The sequence below is a fragment of the Cyrtonyx montezumae genome, unplaced genomic scaffold (assembly GCF_038088225.1).
Source record: "Cyrtonyx montezumae isolate F1298 unplaced genomic scaffold, pur_monq_1.0 scaffold_2, whole genome shotgun sequence".
NCBI classification, from domain to species: domain Eukaryota; kingdom Metazoa; phylum Chordata; class Aves; order Galliformes; family Odontophoridae; genus Cyrtonyx; species Cyrtonyx montezumae.
In genome coordinates this window covers 39156926-39177280 of record NW_027071936.1, presented here as the reverse complement: position 1 = coordinate 39177280, position 20355 = coordinate 39156926, and the positions used below count along the sequence as shown (strand labels likewise).

The 20355-nt window shown below is 39.7% G+C and overlaps 1 protein-coding gene and 2 long non-coding RNA genes across 3 annotated transcripts in view; 2 read left to right on the top strand and 1 right to left on the bottom strand.

Annotated features, from left to right (window-relative positions):
• BANK1 (B cell scaffold protein with ankyrin repeats 1) overlaps positions 1-20355 on the bottom strand; it is a 130278-nt gene that overhangs the window by 418 nt on the left and 109505 nt on the right. The window contains exons 10-13 of the mRNA XM_065736951.1: positions 18612-18884; positions 10023-10091; positions 8396-8571; positions 2273-2322 (exon numbers count right to left, since the gene is read on the bottom strand). Coding sequence (XP_065593023.1) covers positions 2278-2322; positions 8396-8571; positions 10023-10091; positions 18612-18884 — 563 coding nt within the window. The 3' untranslated portion in view covers positions 2273-2277. The remainder of the gene's footprint in view (positions 1-2272; positions 2323-8395; positions 8572-10022; positions 10092-18611; positions 18885-20355) is intronic.
• LOC136048995 (uncharacterized) lies at positions 34-3271 on the top strand. Its single transcript, XR_010622250.1, has 3 exons — positions 34-88; positions 1165-1292; positions 2469-3271. It is a non-coding gene; the product is annotated as an uncharacterized LOC136048995 (long non-coding RNA).
• Positions 14106-19053, top strand: LOC136048996 (uncharacterized). Its single transcript, XR_010622251.1, has 3 exons — positions 14106-14147; positions 18735-18916; positions 19031-19053. It is a non-coding gene; the product is annotated as an uncharacterized LOC136048996 (long non-coding RNA).

The window sequence follows — 20355 nt, the reverse complement described above, 5'->3', positions numbered from 1 at the left end:
CTGGAGGACACTGACACTGTGAACGTCAAACAGTTTCTCAGAGGATTTCAGAACTTCACCATAAATACAAACTTTCTGTTCTATGCAGGTAAATGAACGCTCCCTTTTAAACCTTACTATTTTTCTCTTAATTTGATCTTTCTGTGAGTGAGGTAAGGGAAGGAGGAAAAATCCTCAAACCCAACCGACCAGGGCTCTCCTGTTGCTTTACAGCTATGGTGTGTGAGCCCCTACGTAAATGCTTTGCATTTCCACTAGCAGCATCTTCAGTCCTGTTGTGCTATCACATCTCTGTGCCAATCTGAAGGCAGAAAAAAGAAGAAAGCTATAGAGGCCTCTTCGTAGAAGAGGAGATCCTCTGAATTTGGATAATTGACAAACAGTGTACAGAATGTGCTAGATAAACTGTATTTTCTAAGTTTTCCTATATGTAATTCACCTTCTAAAATTGACAGAGACCACCCATCATAATCTCGGGGGTAATTCCCCCTCTCTCCTAGAGTGATTCATCTCACATTAGCCACCTGCAGCTTACAAGCACCTCTGCTATTACCATGTTGTTAACATAATTTTTTCCAGCTTCAGAGCTTTTTTAGCCATTTGGTGTAGGTGACCTCAGCCCTGCTCAAAGGAACAGCGGTAAGGAAAACACACGTTAGGAGCTGAGCTGTCTCTTGAAGAGGCAGTGACAATGTCTTTCATTTTCAGGACCGGTGTTTTTAGTTTTATGTGAATTATGGAGAAGCTTGAACAAATAATTTAAAGGGTAAGCAGCAGGAAAGTATACCTGTTTTACAGCGGGCACTGTATTCCAGTGATGAGATAGAGGAATGCAGTTCTCACTGGGAGAAACTGCCCTCTCCTTCACATGTGGAAAAGGGTGGCAGAAAAGACCTCACTGAAGAGTATCCATCCTCAGTGCCACCAAAAAAAACCCAAATGCTAGAATCAGTAAAACGTGTCATTCTCCAGACTTGGAAAAGTTGGAAAAACAAGCTGTTAATTATTTTGATTCAAAGCCTTTATTACCTCTGTCTTCAGAGACTGGCTGTATCATTTTGATGTTGTGAACAAATGGTATTTGGTCCCTCTTACAACTCAAACAATGCAAAACACTGCTCATAACTGAGATTTTAATTCTGAACATTTCTGTATCCCATCAAGTTCTAAACTTCTCTGACAGAAAGGAAGGAAGCTGAAGAGGAAAATACAACTTCTGGAGCTGCTCAGCCCAGACTATTGTTTTGCAGAGACCAACAAACCAAAGAAATCCAATGCCTGTGAAAATCAAGGTACCGTAAATCTGTAAAGATTTCAAGGGCAAGACTTGTACATATGCTAACAGGATGCAGACATCCTTGCTTCTGGCCTTACGCTTTCAACAACACCCATTCATCATTTTCAATAAATGAGGGATTATCAAAGTAAATTTACCAGGTGATTATTTCACTATGTCCCATGCTCAAAATAAATGCGAGATAATTCATGAAGTCTGCCTACAGCCTCAGCTGCTGATCTGAGTTCAGTTCCTGGTAACCTTGTTCTCAGAACAGAGTCTGAAAACAGAATTGATTAAAATATTATACAAGTAAACAAGCAAAAACGATGCCTGCTCTAAAACATTTATTACTCCTATTTCTTAGCCGCAGGTCTAATGATCAATTTTCATTGAAAGGTGTACGTATATTCTTAAAACTGCTATGTGATTATACATAGAAGGATGCAGGTAGAAAATAATAACAAACCAAGCAATTCCAGATCTTATTAGATGCCAAAAAGAAAGACAGACAAAATCAGTAACAGAAACATCAGGAAATCCTGCTGTTCAAGGAGTACATCTTACCACGGGGCAGTTTTCTCACACCTAGATGACCTCTGGTCTCCAGGTTAATCAGCATTTCTGTATGCCTCTATACAACTTTTTCCACCTATATGACTATATTTAAATATTGAGTATGTTCAACATGCGTGTACGTTCTGCACGTAGGGCTGCCCTCTGGATGTAGCTTTTAGCCTTTCAGTAGACTGTCTGCATGTTTGCCCTGCTGTAAAAAGAACAGGTTGAAGCCCGACAGAATAAGCCCTAATATAAACCAGAATGTCTGACGGTTATGTTCTCTATTTTTTTGTGTGTGTGAAATCAGACCTCTGATCAAGAAGCTCTTCCTTTCTATTGTTATGTGAATGAACTCTGATGAAAAGTACTTCCACAAGCATTAGTTTCCATGACGAATAATGCCTTGTGTATTTTTTTTTGTATACATGCTCTTACCTCTGTTAATTAGGCATCTCTTCCTTCTCTGCTGGAGTCCTAATTGGACGCTAAAAAGAAATAGATGCAATTAATGACTAGTCATGTATATATCAGCGATAAATTAGGCCAGTACAGAATGTCTTTCAAAGTTGAATATTTCACAAAATACATACATGAGTCACTTTTGTGTGTTTTCCTCCAAATATGAGTGCAGCACGCGTCCCTGGGAGCAGAGGAGTAATAGAGCAGCCACAAAAATAGGTGAGTGTTGTGTGGGAGAATGACATGAAGTGGGTTTGTACTTTTAACAGTGAGGATAGCCTCTTTGGGTGGTTAAAGGAGTGCATTTGTGAGGGTATGCATAAAAATGGGTTGTCTTTGTGAATTCTTTAGTTAACAGTTTTAACTGTGAGCTTGCCTCACAAAGGCCTGATTTGGTGACAAATGGGCAGGAAAATGATTTTTGTTTATGTTTACCATGCTGTTGTGATGTAGCTTCATGTGATGCTTACAGTATTAAATATGTGTACATATGCAAAATACTTAAGCTGGAAATAAATCAGGCTAAAGCTGCAGCTTCAAATCCATCACAGGCTGTTGTAAATTTTCAACGAATATATGTTTATATAAGAGTGGCAGTCCTGATTGCAACGCATACTGTTATTTCCTTCTTCATAATGACTTCCACACCCTCTAGTGACACACAGCGACGTTTATGGGTTCTTGAAAAAGTGCTGAGTTATTTCAACTGGGACAACAGGATTGGGTAAGGTAGTCTGAGTTCCCAGAGATCCTCGTGTCAAAATGAGAGGCTTTATTCATCTTCCTATGGTTAACAGGCTCTGAACGAAGCGCTGGTTCAGGAAATGTCTCCACCTGCATGCTGGAGTGGAGTCAACTGTTGAATAAGCAGTCTGCTAGCAGCTTGGACTGAAAACAAGGCGCTGATGAGGGCTGAGGATCAAAGCCAAGCGTTGGGGACAGCAAACTTAATCAATGAACTGACAGTTTGTGAAAGTTGAGTAGCGCTCTTCTGTGTGCTTTTTGGATGAAGTCGAAGAAGAGATTTGGTCTTTGGCAGCTGCTTGAGCAAACTTAATTAAACTTTACTGTCTGCTTTACTGTAATAGGCATCTAAAAAGCTGGAAATCACAATCTGGAAGAAGGTATTTGCTGGAGGTTGCTTTTCCTGGAGTGATGACTGGCTGTAAGCAGTGCCTCAGAGGAGTGGGCCTGTATTAAAAAGTCCATAGCTACGGGTGGTGAAGTTGTTATTTCTTTGATATGAAGGCCACTTGCAGTGACAGAGAGACACCATTAATGACCAGCTGTCTAAGTACCTACTGATTAACAGCTTGGCTATTTAATATTTTTCAATCCAGTTCCCTGTGAGATTTCAGTGGAAAAAGCCCTTTGCCTTCCTTAGCAGACCACCTACCGTGCCAGTCTTGACAAGGAGCTGGAGACTGAATTGCCTGTTCGCCCCATAGGTGTCACTGGAGGACTAAGCATCTGACATGCTTCCTGAGACCTACCTCATTTCAAACTGTCATGTAAGTTACTGACTACTTTTTTTTTAATGGCTAATATCTGCATAGTATAGCAGTCTTCTGAAGTCCATCTGAGTTATAGTTAGTCTGCTGTGGCCTTTGTCCTACCCATTACCCAGCAGTGAAGCAGGGGACACCTACTACTCAGTGTCTGTTGTGGTAAGTGGGGAACAGAGCATCAGTTATTCCCCATTTTGATGAGGAATCTTACTATGCAATATATTAAGATTCTGTAATACTACGCAAACTGCATCCCTAACATAAGACCAAGTTCCAGATTCCTCAGAGATCAGCTATGAAGATATATTTATCTAACTATAGGCAATTCTTAAAGAATCTTATGTAGTTTTTGCAGTCTTGTACTTATTTTTAGATGCTGGATGACTAAATCTGTGGGATGTGGCACATAAGGAGCCACAATATAACTGAACTAGAAGGCAGATTTTAAGATTTTAAGATTTCTTTTCAGAAGCAGCTAAGCAGTGCTGATAGAGGCAGTTCAAATGTCTAAAAGATGCAGATAGGCATTGTGTAGGTTTTTAAAGAATGGGCGTGTGCTACAAAATAGGGATGTCAAATGCCTGTAAAAGCCTCACTTCTGTCCTGGCTTTCCAAATCAGATATAAGCCTAACTTAAGAGGTGAAGTTTCCTATAGGCAACGGGCTACAGCACTTTCAGGAAAGCTGCCAAGGAAAATCCTAAATACCCCCCCACTGTTCTTGCCTGCTCGCATTTGAAAATGGAGCTTTGGACCCAAACCAAGGATGTATTTTCATTAAATTTTAATAAAGCTTTATTGTGGTAGAGCTGATGCTGACTTACATCTCTTATTGGAAAAATGATATTAAATGCCTATGGACAAAACCATATATGTAGTATACAATAATGAGATTAGTGTCTGTACTTTTCAACAAATGAACACTATGTTTGTGCTTTTTTAGTTGTCCTTAAAATAGGTTTTCTTTTTGTAGAAATTTCACTCTGAGTGACAGAATTTCCTTTTGTTTCAAAATCTTTTTAATGTACATGTTATTAAATCCTATATTAAAGTGTTGCAAACTGAGACGTGAACTTCAAGGTATCATCAAATGCTATAATGGAAGGCTGAACTTACTGCTGCTCTCATTAATAACTTCCATTACAGGGGAGGCAAGATCAAACTTATCAAGAAACTAAAAATTATGTTCCTTACTTATTTATAGCATATATTTTCTTCTCTCATTAGAAATCAAATTCCTTTTCTAAGAGGTTCCTGATATGATCTGCTCAAATTCCAAATCAAGTCTTCAAAAATAGACGTGAAAATGGGCATCCAACTCCCAATTTCAAACATGGCAGCTGATGGTAAAAGCCCATGATTTTAAAGGTACAAATGGAAAGTCTGGATGCAGGTGTAAGAATTAGACTCTGCTAAACAAATCTGAGAACCGCTGACATTCATAGTACTGTCTTATTCAATGGCACATGGTACAAAAAGTCTCAGAAGTGAATGCTCTCTGCTCTGCTTTCCTTAGACCTATTAAAGAGAAAAGAATGCAACTGTATCTTTGATTGAGGCAATTCATATCTAAACTTAGGTATTGCTTTTTCTGACACCTTTCTGTACCCATCATTAATATGCTCCAGCTGCAGATGGAGTTCCATCTGGTAAAAATTCTTACTTTCAGGGATTTGAATCTTCTGCTGGACAGAACCAGGGCTTCTAATGATTGTTCCCATTGTGTTTCTGCTTTATATTCATCTCAGGATATAAAATAGCGTAACAGCTGGCAGGGAGGTTAGGATCAGAAGGGGACGTAGTGATCATTATCTGAGTTACTGGGTAATACAAGCATCATTGTTATAGTAAATTTTAAATTCTCATGTTGCTACTACATTTCTGCCTGTATGTTTTACTAACTGGCTGTGTGCTGGAGAGAGAGAGGACAGCAACACTGACCAGACTGATGCAGTCTAAAAAGAAAACCCCACAGCCAAATGCTTTCCAACAATCAACCTCATGTCACTGTGAACTTTGCCTTGTCTATAGAGAACCGATTTTAGCTCTGGGCACCTTCTGAAGGCTGAAAGGACTCAGCTCACTCACATGTGCACACTGCTGTACCCCTACCAAGCTGTCTGAAATAGTCTGAACTGCAACTCTGCTACAGGGCCCATATGAATTTTACTTATTTACAGCATCTCCACTATCAAGTCTGTGTACATATAACACTGTCTAATAGAATACATCAAAGCAGGACTGTGGATTATTTTTTCCCTTCTTGTAGTAAAGAAATATCATTAATGTGATTAATTGGAATGTAAAGATTGTACTACTACATCCCATGTCAAAAACCCACTACAGTTTCTCTCCAAGAACTTGCATATACTGAAGTTTACAGAAATCATAGGCCTAAGGCCAGTAACACCTAAAACAATCTTTTCATAAGAACAAAAATAATTTGCAAGAAGTAGTGGTGATTTATTAAGCTGCAGAGACCTCTGAATCACAAAGGTATAAAACATTTTAAATGATTAATGGTATAGCTCTCCTTATTGAATCACAATTCAGAACTATTGTGGCAATAGAACGCTCATCAAGGACTTGCAAGTGCAAACTGATAGTTGATTTACAAATAAAATACCCAAGTCATCAAGTAAACTGTCATAAAGGAATCATCTAATCTAATCTGACAGAACAGTAGGAAATAATGACTACAGAGGAGCTGAGCTGCAGCGACCTGCTAAATTTTTCTCCCTCATCAACTCTCACTGAGCTTATTCTTGGGTTGCAATTTCAACCCCACATAAGTCCTGATTACACTACACCAACTTAGATGTGAAAAGGCACAGCTTATTATGAAGCCAATGCTTTGCATCCAGCCTTAGCAGTGTACTTATTAACATTACAAGTCTTAGGTGTTTTAAAAGTCAAAAGAAAGTGCAACTGAGCATTCACATTTTTCTTTCCTAATCTCTTTCCAGCACTGGTGGCTCTAAGGTGGCATACTTTTTCCTTTAATGCAGGTTTTTTATTTAACAATCAATAACGTAAGTTTGCTTTAGAAATAATAAATAACTTAGAAATAACAAATAACTCTATAAAGCTGGACTCTAACATTCTGAGTTAGTTCTGTGGTTGTTTGTTTCCCAGCGGCAAGTTACACTGATCCTGGGGTTAAATTACAGAGACTTGAGTTTTAATTTTTAACATTGGACAACTGACTTTTTTTTCCCCCTCCTCAAAATCTCAGGGAAGACCAGACAACTGCAGTGACAGCACGAAGCTAATTCATTATGTTCAGCGCGGGGTTACTGCAAAAGACTTTCTATGGCACTAAACAAAATTCATATATAAAATAAAGGGTATAAACAACCCTTTCCCTTAAGCAGTGAAATCAGGCCAAGTGACTCCTCCCTCAGATACAAGTTTCAATCTTAAAGTTAACAAAAAAACAAAACAACAACAACAACAAAAAACTTGTGCTGTATGCTGCTATCTTTTCCACAGATTAGATTCCACTCCTCCATGTGTAATTCCCCAGCTGAGGGAGCAGTGCTGCTGCTCCCACCCAGGCACTGTGCTGCAGACAGATTCAGGGGGGACACCCCCACAGCCCTACCCTGCTGAGAACAGCTCACACTGCTGCTGCTGCTCTGTCAGGGGTCTGTACACCTGAACTGTTCTAAGGCCTCCTGCTTCTGCTAATAGGCGCTCCATTGTGATGACAAAGCTCACATGATTTTTTTCAGTAAATACAAACAGAAGGCTGTTTAATCTCTTTGTTAGCAGCATCTGATAGCTCTCCCACTCCACAGAGCAGCAGAATAGCCTCAGTTTTCCTCTTTCTACTAGATGTACTCGAAAGGCAACAATGAACTATTTTTGTTAATGTATGACCTCATGTAAAATGAGGGCATGACCTCTTCTTCCAGCTGTCTTGTTGAAAGTAATGAACAAACTTCTTCACTGCGCCTTTCTCCTGAGCCTATCATCTAGCTTTGATGCAATTCTTTCAGTGACTCACTGTGTGGGCTTTTGTAAATCTTGTTTTTGTGCACCTCATTTTATTCCATACACTGAATATAAAGGAGCTGAAGAGCTTTTCTGAGAATTGTGAATTTCACTAGGTAGAATCAACTCCTTCAGACAGGCATAAAGCCTGATGCAGTCAATATATATTAACAATGTATGTCTGAAGTAGTCATATTTTTGTTAGCTGACAGTGCTCAAAAGTGTTTTGTTCAGCAGAAAGGTGGTGGTTTCATAAAAGATGCATATACCTACGCCTCACTTACTTAACAGCGTAAAAGAAAATCTTGGGAGATCAACATATTTAACTTGGGATTTTTAACCAAATGCAGCAGCACCTGAATTCAAACAAAATGAATTCAGGAAGCATCTCCGATAAGCAGCAGTGGAAACAGGTATCAATAAGATTCAGAGCCACAAGCAGCAAGCTCCTTGGGAGCTGACGGGTGTATAAATCGTGACGCTATAAATCTCAGCTCTAATTTTTGATCTCACACGTAGGAGCCAAAATACAGGAGATTGTTTTCCAAACTTCTGACCAAGATTCCAACAAGAAACATAAATACTCAGATTCATACCTGTGGAGTGATCTGCAGTCTCTTTTTTTCATTCTGACACTGTTTACATCTGTCAAGGGCTTCGTCCATGGAAACTGTCCCCTTTTTCACTTGTTTCTGCATACGGATAAGATCTTGTTGTTCAGCAGGGATGCTGTGTTTCACGGCTGCCATGCCAGTGTGGCTTCTGCATGCTGCTACACAATACAAAAAGAAACATTAGTAACTCTTTTAATTACTTTACGACCCGAGTACCTTTTTCAACAAAGGCGTGTAAGTGCAGTTTTATCACCTGATATGAGTTAAATCCACCGTCCTTAGGGTGGCTTTCCCCACCCCTTTATTTCTCTCCCCCTTCTTTTTTTACTTCCACGAGAGAAATGCAATGAAGCAATGAAGTATCTACCACTAGTCCTTAACGGCAGAGCAAGATGTTAAACATTTCAGTCATTACTATAGCCTGTATCCACAGACTCACCATTAGTGACAGCTCAGGCAATAATTTCCTTCCAGTGCTAAATCTACAGTACTGGCATTTTAAAGGAAATTGTTGACATGTTAACACACAATATTTAAACAGTGTTTCTCCCATACTCCTTCCCCAACTTCAAACATTAAGTTTCTCAAAAGCTGGGGTTGAAATTTGGTCATAAAGCATCACAAAATTTCACAGTTCTTTTTCTCCCCAACTGTAATTACTAGATAAACTGAGTGAGGGGAAGACATCAGAATCTCTAGTCCTCCCAACATGTCACAGTGCAGGTGCACAACTGAAATGACAGGGAGATGCATGTTATCAAATTCACAGCTTGGTCGAAGAAGGCATGGCTACCTCCAGGACACTGATACTGGGATGGCTGGGATCTATCTCCAGGACTGTGCAAAGAAAAATCATTAAGAAAATGAAGAAAACAACTATGGTTTTCTCTCCCTTTGATCACATGCTGTACTAGCATGTGTTTGGCAGGAAATTCTATTTTTAATTTTCATCTCCTCTGTTTCTATTTTGACAGCATGATCATCCTAATGACACGTGTCTAAAAAGAACATTCAGAGATCAGACTCCAGCTTCCTGTCTCAGTACTGAACAGGCTATTGCATGCTGCTCTACATGCTTTAACCCTGATCTACTTGTTAGAAGAGCAGATAAGAAAAGTATTCGCTTAGTGTCCATTCATTTTGTATGTAACATTGCTAGTACGTTAGGATACTATTGAAAGAATTTGGTAGCAACATTTTGATGTGCTACTGCTCAAATAACAACTGGAATTCCACCAGTAATTCCTTTTACGTGGATCTTGGGGCACCCAGGAGATAAGTTAGGCTTCGCTCACTGCTGCCTTTCCATGGCTGGAATTAAGTGAGTGCAGCTGAACCCTCCAGTCCTTCCTTTTCTTGGTTTTAATCACAATGGAGAAAGCAAACATAAAGGCATAAAGTAACTCTGGCTCTACAAATCTTTCCCAAAGGACTGTAACTTTCATTTTTCTTTCTTTAATCTGATCTCTTCATGGTGCAATAGCATTAAGGATATAAATCACATGCAGGAAAATAGATGCTAAATCAGCCAAAATCAAGTCACAGCAATCCTCTACTAGTTCTACTGAAAAACACCCAAGAAGTTAAAGAGCTAAATTGAATTCCGTACCGTGCTTCCTGGCATCGCAGTACATCTTGCTGCAGTCACTGGGCACTGGAGTGTCTTTTTGCTGGAACACTGCAAAGTCCAGAACATAAAGTAGTTAGTCAAGAACGACTGTGAAAGACATGAATTCTGAAAGAAGGACAGAGGCTCACAGGAACAGGCTGGAATACATCTTATTCTAGCCTAGACGTATTTCTCAACCCACCTGTCAGCTTCATGTTAATTACTTGACTAACTGTTCTTGTTGCACAGAATGGGAGGACTACTGATATTATGGATACCATGACAAGAGCTTTGAATAGTAAAAAAAAAAATAATAAAAATAAATAAATAAAATAAACATAGTATTCTGACATTACCTGTTTAGAAAAAAAAACAAACACCACCACCACCACCACAGCTCAATCTCAGAGTTCTTCTCATGGTACAGACTATAGCCCACATCTTATTTTGGGAGGCAGAAAACCAATAGTACTAAGAATAATGACAGTGCTTAGGTCAGAAATATAGGCATACTTTTCTCTAGCTAATATAAGCTCCAAGAACAGCAAATCCTGACTGCTTTTTCCATAATTCTTTCCCATCAACTCTGCTGTTGTGAGGTGCCTAGAGAACAGGCAGCCCTGAAATGCTGTGAACTTTTGCTGGCAGCATATGTAAATCCCAGATGGTTTCTAACTTAACTACTGCCATAGAGGCCTTTCCCTCTTAATTCTAATTAGTGCTTAGTTCTGATTTTAGTGAAACCCCCCCTTGCAGAAAAATCATCTTACTGACATTGCTACAAGGCAGCACATTGCCATTTCAGTGGAACAAATCTTAGCTTTGGGACCAAGGCCAGGTACAAGGGAGCAGTGCAGAATCACATGCTGCGCGGGGTGCCCTGCAGCCCGGGCTCCTCGCTCCTGCATTGCAAAGGAAACCCAGTTCCTCCCTGTCTGCCTGCTCAGGCTGCCATGTATGATGCAGCAATTTCTCTCAGGAAACTTGTGAAATGGAGCATCAAGGACACGGTGACTTTTAAACTCTGCACACGCCATATAGAGAGGTGAGAAAGGAACAGCTCCTGAGAGGGTGTTTTCTACACAGCAGGATTCGCCAGTATAGGAGGAGATGAAGAATGAAAACAGCTGGGGACTTGATGCTCCTGAAAATGTTAGCAGACATGTTAAATGAATAGGGTAAAAGAACTATCCAGGCAGTCCAATCTGTTGATGTTATATCTCTAACTTCAGCCTAACACTGATATATTTTAACATTTGTACTACTAGTGTCTGTAATTTCCAAAGAATCCTCCTGAATGTGGTCGCAATGTTACTTGAAACAGCATCGTCTTTCAAGAGAGGAAGCAGAAGTACCTGAAAGCTGAGGTGATGCAGGCAGCCAGAATTTAACTGCATAAAAAGGAGGAGCAGGGATGCACCCAATGAGGTCCCTGATTGAAAAATACTTTAATTGATAGGCTATGAAATTTCTGCTGAGTTTGGCAGTGTTGGAGTAATCAGAAATGGAATTACTCTTCTAGTTTTTCAACGTAAAACTGTTAAAACCACTTTACGTGTTGCATCTTGCTGAAATGATTTTAGTTGGCAGCAAGTACTCAGTGTGGGTGAAGTAAATGAAAACAAATTATTCCTGCTTCTGGAAAGCCTGGGAAGATGAACACACTCTGCTGCACGACTGCCACAGGGCTAGGGAAAACTCGAGTGATTCACTCTTTCATTCTCACATTTTAATTACTGCTGGAACTCAGTTAGCAGAAAGAAATAAACAGGTCACTTTGTATAGAGATATGTTCTGTTCTTGTGAATATAGTGAATACTCCTTCAGTAAAACAATATTATCATATTAGCATTTTTTAGGTGTCAGAAAGCCATAGTTGTTCGACTGAAAATATTTTCATTGCCATAGGTAATCCAACTGAAAAACTGCAGTGCTGCTGTTATAACATGCATCTTCAATAGCATCTGTAAGATCATTAGGAGAGGCCTTTTCAATTTGTAATTGCTATGCCTGGCTGAAGTACACATACAGGTCAAATACCACGAAATAAATGTCCTTCTCTTTGGTTGCTACACAACACAGATGAAATTCTTTGTATGCCCTAAATAGAGAATTGAACTATTTAAAATCTAAGTCTCTCATTTCATAAAATTCTCTGCTTGCTACAGAATGATACAGAACTTTAGGAGAGCTGTGATGAGTAGAAAGCGCCTAGAAAGAGTGAATGTAAACGTTTACAATAGCCATAGTTTGACAAAACGAACTTGAATTTGACTTTCAGAATGAGCTGAGATCCCAACACAACGCTGGGGTGGGAAGGAATTGTGCAACCATGATGACATTTCAAAAATTGCTCGATGAAGGGGCAATACAAAGTGATATAACTAAAAACATAGGCAATCAAAACATGGAGGAAGTTACATTATGAGAGCAAATAGATCGTATCAGTAAGAGGCACTGATATGGTTTGTCATTTACATTTTACTTTACCTTTCTGCGCTATGAAGCCACATTACTTCCAAAAAACACACAGCAGTTTTGCACCGTGCACAGGTAAAGCTTGACTGATGAAACGATCCATCAGAAATGTGACCTAATCATACCATCACCCTGATGCTACTTACTCAACACTTTTGGCAGAGCAAATGCAAAGGAGAAGAGACAACAAAATAACCACTAACCACCAATAATTTGAATTCAGTTTGCTTAGGGAAATTAACAATGCAGTTATTCATCAGCTTCGTTGAGCTGCTGTTCCAAACAAAATTATCTACTGCCCTGTTTTGTTTAGGAGACATTCAAAATTAAAATCCAGGGGGAACCAGATCTTTATAGAAACACAAGGCAAATTAATTAATACACTAGGGTTGTACTTATTAACACATCTCGACTCAGCTGCAAACTGCAGTCAGTTAGTAAGCTAGCTGGGATGTGCTGCAGTGAGAGATTCCTATCTTTGCCTACTCCATCTCCCCCTGCCATAATATTTAAACAGTTCAACTGTGTGTACATATACCAAGGCAAATAAAGCTCACAAATTCTTTTCTTGGTACGGATTAGATTGTGAATTAAATGTAGCACAGCGAGGGATGACAAATACACAGGAGAAAGCAAGGAAAGAATAAAGGAAGATGATGCTTTTTATTCAGGAGATGAGAACTATGCAGATGTTTGTTCACATCTTTTTAGATCTCATTTTCCTTTAGCCAGGTTTGTTTGCTTACACATGGAGCACTGCTCAGAGTAAGCCCTGGAGATGCAATGCTCAGAGATGATTAAGGACCATTCTTAAAATCTATACAAAATATTCCATATTCAAGATTAAAACAAAAATTCTGGAGATTCGTAACATCAAATCAGCCAAGGAAATGAGACACTGTAAGCAGTATGGCCTTTTTTTATTTTTCCAAGGCAACACAGCTGAGCACTGAACACCCTGTGACTCTGACCTAGCTCAATCCAGGTGCTGTGGAGAAGGGGTGTGAGCTGTGCAAGGAAGCAGAGGTGGCTTGAGGCCCAGGAGCTGCCCCATCGTGGTGGCGGTGGTGATGGCGTGAACACGCTCACGCCATCAGAAGGGGAAAGGCTTTAACTGTGCCACTGTGGGAAAACCTGTGACTACATCAGCACGGGTACAGACACCGATTTGTCCTAAACACACTGACAGACACTGTTAGGACATTTCTGACAGCATACAGCACTCGATTCATCAGGATAAAAACTAAGCAATGCCAAGGACACTCACGGGAACACCACACTGTCATGTTGCTCCAGTGCTTGCAGGCCAAAGCACGTGGCCTGACTTACAGTTCCAGTATCAGTCGCTCACCACAACAGCATGGGCTGTTGGCAGCTTCTGCCTTGCACAGCATCATCAGTGAGTCAGGGCTGATGAACTCCCATTTTCCCAGATGAAAAGTAAAATGACTTTGAAAAGAATTCCAACGCAATGACAGTGTGTGAAAACAATGTAAAACCAAGCACGCTCACCAGCAATTTTCTTTCCAATCTGCAGTCAGATTCCAAAGCTGCCAAATGCGAGCTCAGAACTGCTGGAATCACAGTGACTTTGATCAGGAGAGACCACAGGATGCTGCACAGAGACAACTTTTCCCCTAGATTGAGGTAAGACAACCAAAGTAATACTGGAACTGCTTATATGGAGAGGGTGAAGGGTGAGTTAGAAGAACACAGTTTCAGCACACTTGCTGCACCTACACTGTTGCGCTCATCATCAGTTAAACTTACCTTAGTATGGAAAGTGGAAGGACTCCAGCAATATTCTCATGAATATCTGTTCCACTTGTGTAAAATACGGATATACTTCTGCAGTCGCATTTCAGAAGAGAAAAGCAAAAAGGGAAAGACTACCTAGTTTAACTTAAACCATGCCATTTACAATGGGTTGCTTTTCAACTGCGCTGCATCCTAAGACTACTTCCTCTCTGTTGGCCTTATTCAGTACACGTTATAACCTACCAAAGTTAAAAGTAGGTAGTAAAAGTCTGACACAATCAACACGGCAGATCAGTTCCTAACCAGATCTCTAGAAGGTGTTCTAAGGTGGCTCAATAGTGGTTCCTAGTATTATTTTTCCCCATGGAAAAACACTGATCATGTATCTCCAAAGAAAATTCATCTGCAGTGCGGCATTTTATCTCCATCAGAGGAAAATAAAAAAAATCCCTCTGTGGGACATAAAGGTTTTGCAGTTTGTGTGTGCTCCAAGGCTTTGGTTTGGGAACACCCGCTTCAGAGCATTTAAACCATCTGCATAATAAGAATTTTTAACTCAGGATGTGATCATTGCAGTTCCCAGTAATCAGCCTGATAATTTTCCAAGACAGTAACAATTCTGTTTTGGACTTTCTCCCTCATTACAATTGGATTTGTCTAGTCTAGACATGAAATATTTTGCCTCCCCTGAAAACATTCCTTGCCTGCTACTTTTTTCTGCGTACCCTGTGATTTTGATGAGCAACTTAAATATTATTTTCTTCTGGAAGAATAAATGGAAATACATTCTCCACTTCTTTAACCCTGGTGTGAAGTTCCAAGGACACTATATATAGTAAAATGCTTCCACTGCACAGAGGGAAGATGTATTCCTTCTGGGATTCACGAGCAAAGGCTACAACATATGAAGTTTTATTTCACAGAATCATTATGGTTGGAAAAGAGTTCTAAGATCGTCTAGTCCAACTGTCCAGCTACCACCAGTACTGCCCACTATGTCTCTCAGCACCACATCTCCATGCTTCTTGAACACTACTGACTCTACCACCTCCCTGGGCAGTCTGTTCCAATGCTGCAGGACAGCAGTCCACGTTGGAGAAACCCTCTGGTCCTGGTGCTGTCTGACAAGAGATAAATGACCCAGCCAGGACAGGGTTGTAAGCCTCATGCCTGGAGAGTCTGCTGGGCTAGTCTTCAGAAATGGCACAGATGTATTAAAGAAACACATGCACCTGTCCTGAGAATGTGCTGGGAACTTTGGTTTCCCACTCAGTCAAAGTTGTATCCAGTATGGAGTATTTAAATTTCACTGCAAACTGAAAACACAACACCTTCATACATTTATTTAACATTGTTTTGGCAGCACATCATAATTAAAAAATCCAAAAACAACAACAAGAAAAAAAACCAACAGTGAAATAACCTACAAAGGAATACTAAGCACTTGAGAAATGGGAAGGGAGCACACCAAGAGTGCATACCATCTGGACAGCTAATTATTTGGCACCAATTTGCAGCTCCATTGGCTAAGGAACCTTCCCCAGATAAGACAAAATTCTTGCAGTGGTCTACATTAAATAATAAATGCAGCATGCTAATCAGTGACCACTACAGAATTTGCACATTCATTAAAATTTGTAAAAGGAATAAATGAAACCAACCCAAACTCACTAAAACTCTTACGCTTTAAAAGGTCACTCACATTCCCCAGATTTGTTAGCAAATCCATGTCAGCTGTTCAAACTGCAAATTGCAGTAGCTCAGTTAGGACTGCTTGCAGCACTGAGCGTATACTGCCTAGGTTTCAAAGTGTAGATCCTGCTTTGAAAGGGACTAAAAAGGGCTTGTGAAGCTATGCTCTCCATTAACCAACAGTTCCACTCTCCTAATTTACACAGCAATCTGCACAGTGGTAATCTACACAGAGCAGGGTTTTTTGCCTAGTGCAAGCTTGTGCATCCATGTACTTGAAAGTTACTTCTAATTACAAAGAAGGCTATTTGCTAGCTCTCTTTGTTGCTATTCTCATAGAAACAGTGCTGCTTCTGCTTAAAACAGAAGATGCTCTTTCATAACTTCATGGACTTCAGCGTGTTCTGAAAGCTGTCATGGGAACTCAGCCACTTGCTTTGCTCTGATTGACAGAAAAACTAAATTAAAATGGAAGCCCCAAAAGGCAATCCAGAAGTCACAGGGACATTCTTGTTATGCAATGCTTACACTATTTTTTTGTCAATAAACAAGCCCATGGTTTTCCATCCCATTTCCATTGTTGTGGACGCAACAAAGACAGAAAGAAATCCTCCTGTTGCAGCTCCGCAGAGCATTATCACAGCAGCCCCTGTAAGTCATGGAGCTCAAAGCTTGTTCCTTTTACAAACTCCCAGAGCACATGGGGATCAAAGTACAGGTGACTACGCAGCCTAAGTACAGCCCTTCTGTGATCCATTCTCTAACCCCATTTTTCCCACAGAACCTGTGTCTTACTGAATACCAGAGGCAATGGTTTGGAAGATTGACCAAAACTGTGCAGTGAAGACAACCTGTTTCTTACAGAAATATGTACTAGCCAAAGCAGTTTTACTTTACATCAGTTAGATTAAATTATAAAGCAATGGATGCAAACACATGCAGATTTTAGTGATAGATTTGAATAAAGTGTTCTGGTTCTTACTGCTGAAACGCTCTTTTCTGTTCTGATTGTAAGCAGTTTTAATATATTAAACCAGAGACAGGGATATTCCTAGATTGGATGAGTAACTCTTTAACTGCTGTTGGAAAGGAGAAACACTGACTATAGAAGTAGCCAGCAAAATTTGGCTGAATTTCTGTCACTTCTGTCTAACATTTCACTGTCTCAGGAATGCCTGCACAAAACAGGAAAGTGAGAAACCCCTGAGCTGGGAGCAGTGTGACTGCCAGGGAAAGCAGAGGCCTACATGGCCAAGCGAAGCACATTTAATTTTCCCATTTATAGTGCAGATAAATGAACTTAGGGCTGAAGAAGATTTCACAGAACAATGGGAAAATGCTTCCTTATAAAAAAACTACCACACGTTCATATATATGGTGCATAAGGACCAAAGTCCCATCAAAGCAATTGCACTGAAAGTCTCCTCCTTAGTGAACAGTTAGGGCAGACAAAGCAGAAACACTTCAGTAGAATATAAGACAGTAAAAACAACCTTCCAAATAAGGCATCTTCATAGTAAGGGTTTTCAAGCCACTGGAATGTTTATGATGGAGAACGGAGATCTGAGACATTGCACTAACCATCTCAGTAAAGGCAGGTATTTAAAGACTTTGGTAATTTAGCAGCCCCCAGTACTCATCCATTCTTGCATTACTCTCTAAACCTACTGTAATGATTCATCTTTCTATCTCCCAAACATGCTGAAGAAAGAGCAACTAAGCTATGAAGACATGAACCCACGCATTCTGGCCCTCACCTGGAGGTAATACAGCCTGAAGCTAGCTAAGAAGAATAAAACAGATCTCTGACTGAAACAGGAATGACAAAAGAGGTGACTCTCTCCGTGATAGGAAGATTTGGGTAGTACTAGTGCTGTCTTAATGCAAAACATTCACTGGATAGAGTAGATAAGTTTCTGTTTTCCTTCTCAAACCCATTTTTGTATCATTTATTCTCATGTGAGCTCTTACACAACTGGAAGGCTCCTTTAGAGAGGAGATTGGAAGCGTAAACACCATGTATTTTGGGGCTTATACAGAGATCCTGAAAGTTCACAACAACTTGTGTTACTTTGAAATTTGGCTTCAATCTGAATTGGGCTAAAAGATGGCATTGCATTTCCAAGAAGTTAAACCATTTTTCATAGATACAAAAGGACACAATCCTTCCTCGAATGGTAATTTCAAGCACTAGAATAAGGGTATTTGAAAGGAGTCCTCATGTAGGCATTTTCTCTCTGCTGTTCACATCAGGAAAACAGAATACAACTAATGTTTCTCTGAGTTAAGGCAAAACAATTTGATAAAGAAATTGAAAGCAAAAGCTACTCAAATAGTACATTCTGTATTACACTGGTAAAACAGACACACGCATATCTAGCCCAGTGATTCTTAAACTTCCATCACTTTGTCATAACTTTTGTAAAATTAAACCAAAAAAGTGATGTTGTCTTGGATGCAAATTGAAAAGGATCATTAGTCAGACATGTTCTCAGCTCATCTGAAAGGTGTGAATAGGTGGTCTGAATCAACTGATTTGCTGGTTTGAAAATAACTGAACAAGGATCTTAGTCTTTAAAATAAAAAAACAAACAAACTCCATAAAAAAGAACAGATGTCCATGTTCTATCAGCAAATACTCACAAAGAAGCAAGCACTGACCTTGTACTATATATGGAGTGTTCTCATTTCTGATTCCTGGACATTCGGGACGAGGGGCAGGAGCAGGCGGCCTGTTCATGATAAATGATCTGCGTTCTTTCTTTTCCTCCTCATCTTCCTCAGCCAATATCAAATCATACAGAGATTCATCAAAATTCACAAAAGTGTACGGGTGGTTCTCTTCGTCATCTTCCTCACGGGTACCCTGGTCTTTGCAGCATGCTGTCTTCAGTCCACGTTCTGTTTCACTTCTCTCCTCCACAAAATTCCTCTCTGAAAAAGTGAAAAATTGTGTTCCAAAGATGGTAAAGAAAGGATATTAAGGCTTAATTTATGCTTCAGATTTTCTTAATACAAAAAATACAAGTTACTTTTATTCCTAATTTCACTTTTAAACTGAAGTACCTCAATTTTCACAGGCTTCATCATCTAAGTCAGTGGAAAGGATATCCAAAAGACAATTTCAGCTTCTCATTATTTCACATCAGATTATCAAAATTAGATGCTAATATATCAGCTCCAAAATAAATCATCTTTAAGAGCAGTGCTGCATGCCCCAGTTGCTGCCACGAGAGTCACAGGACCACCTTCACTGGGTTCTGTCTTTTCAACATCCCATTTATTTCTGAGGATTTTATAAAGAGTTACTATAGGGAAAGGTTAAAATAAATTAAAAAGCTCTCTGAAGGATAAATGAAATTTATGATTTGTTATAACTTATGCTGAGATTTTCCAACACACCACACCCAAGTGACCTCCCTGGGTCAATCCCCACATTTAGGAGTACATCTAAGTAGAACTTGCTGACCTTTACCTTTTGCATTTTACAGCTTTAAAAGGAACGGAGAAATTTTCTCTTTCTATGATACCTGGATTTGTTTGGACTTATTTCTATTAAAAACTCCCACAGCTGTTAAAGAAACTGCTGATTCTATAGATGTTTTTATCTTCCTTGTGCTAACCTATCCTTCCTGTGTGAACAGCAGACCTACTGCAGTGAGCCATGTTTTCCCAGTGTTGTAGTGAACTGTGCACACGTGTACCTCTTACACTAGGCTGCAGTCAGTGTAGAGAAGCTTAACGGTGCCTAGAAGTGTGATACATTTACAGATGGGATGTATCCCTTTGAAACAGCTTGTACTATTAATATATATTAATGAATACTAAGATATATTGTTTTTTATTAATATATCAAAACCAAGAGTATTGCACATATCATATTTAATATAACAAATATTTCATTTCCATGCCACTGTGAAAGTTCTGTTTCTTTCTCTGTAGGATTTTCTTTCTTGTAACCCCCACAGGGGCACTCTCATGCCACTGACAAAAACAGATTTCAAAAAGAGGGGACTTGCCTTTTAGGTCTTCCACTGCAATAGCTAAGAAAAATGGCTAACTAAAAATACACAGCAGTGACTCACTGGAGCTCTTCTTTGTAAGCAAGTACCATCCTGGTTTAGAGGGATTCAGATAACCCCATCCTCACATCCCAAAATGAAACCAATCCTAACACTTCAGGAAAATTCACAGCATGACATAACAGTATGTCTTAACTGAACGAGTCATACAGATGTGTCTCTAGCTACACTGGCCTTATCAGCACAGGACTCAGCATAAGGCACTACACAGCAGAGAAGCTTTCTCTGCTGGTATCCATATACAGATATACAGACAGAAAATGGCACTTGGCAGAGAGCAGTGCATCACTACTTAATGGTGTAGCCACATGAGAGCTATCCCA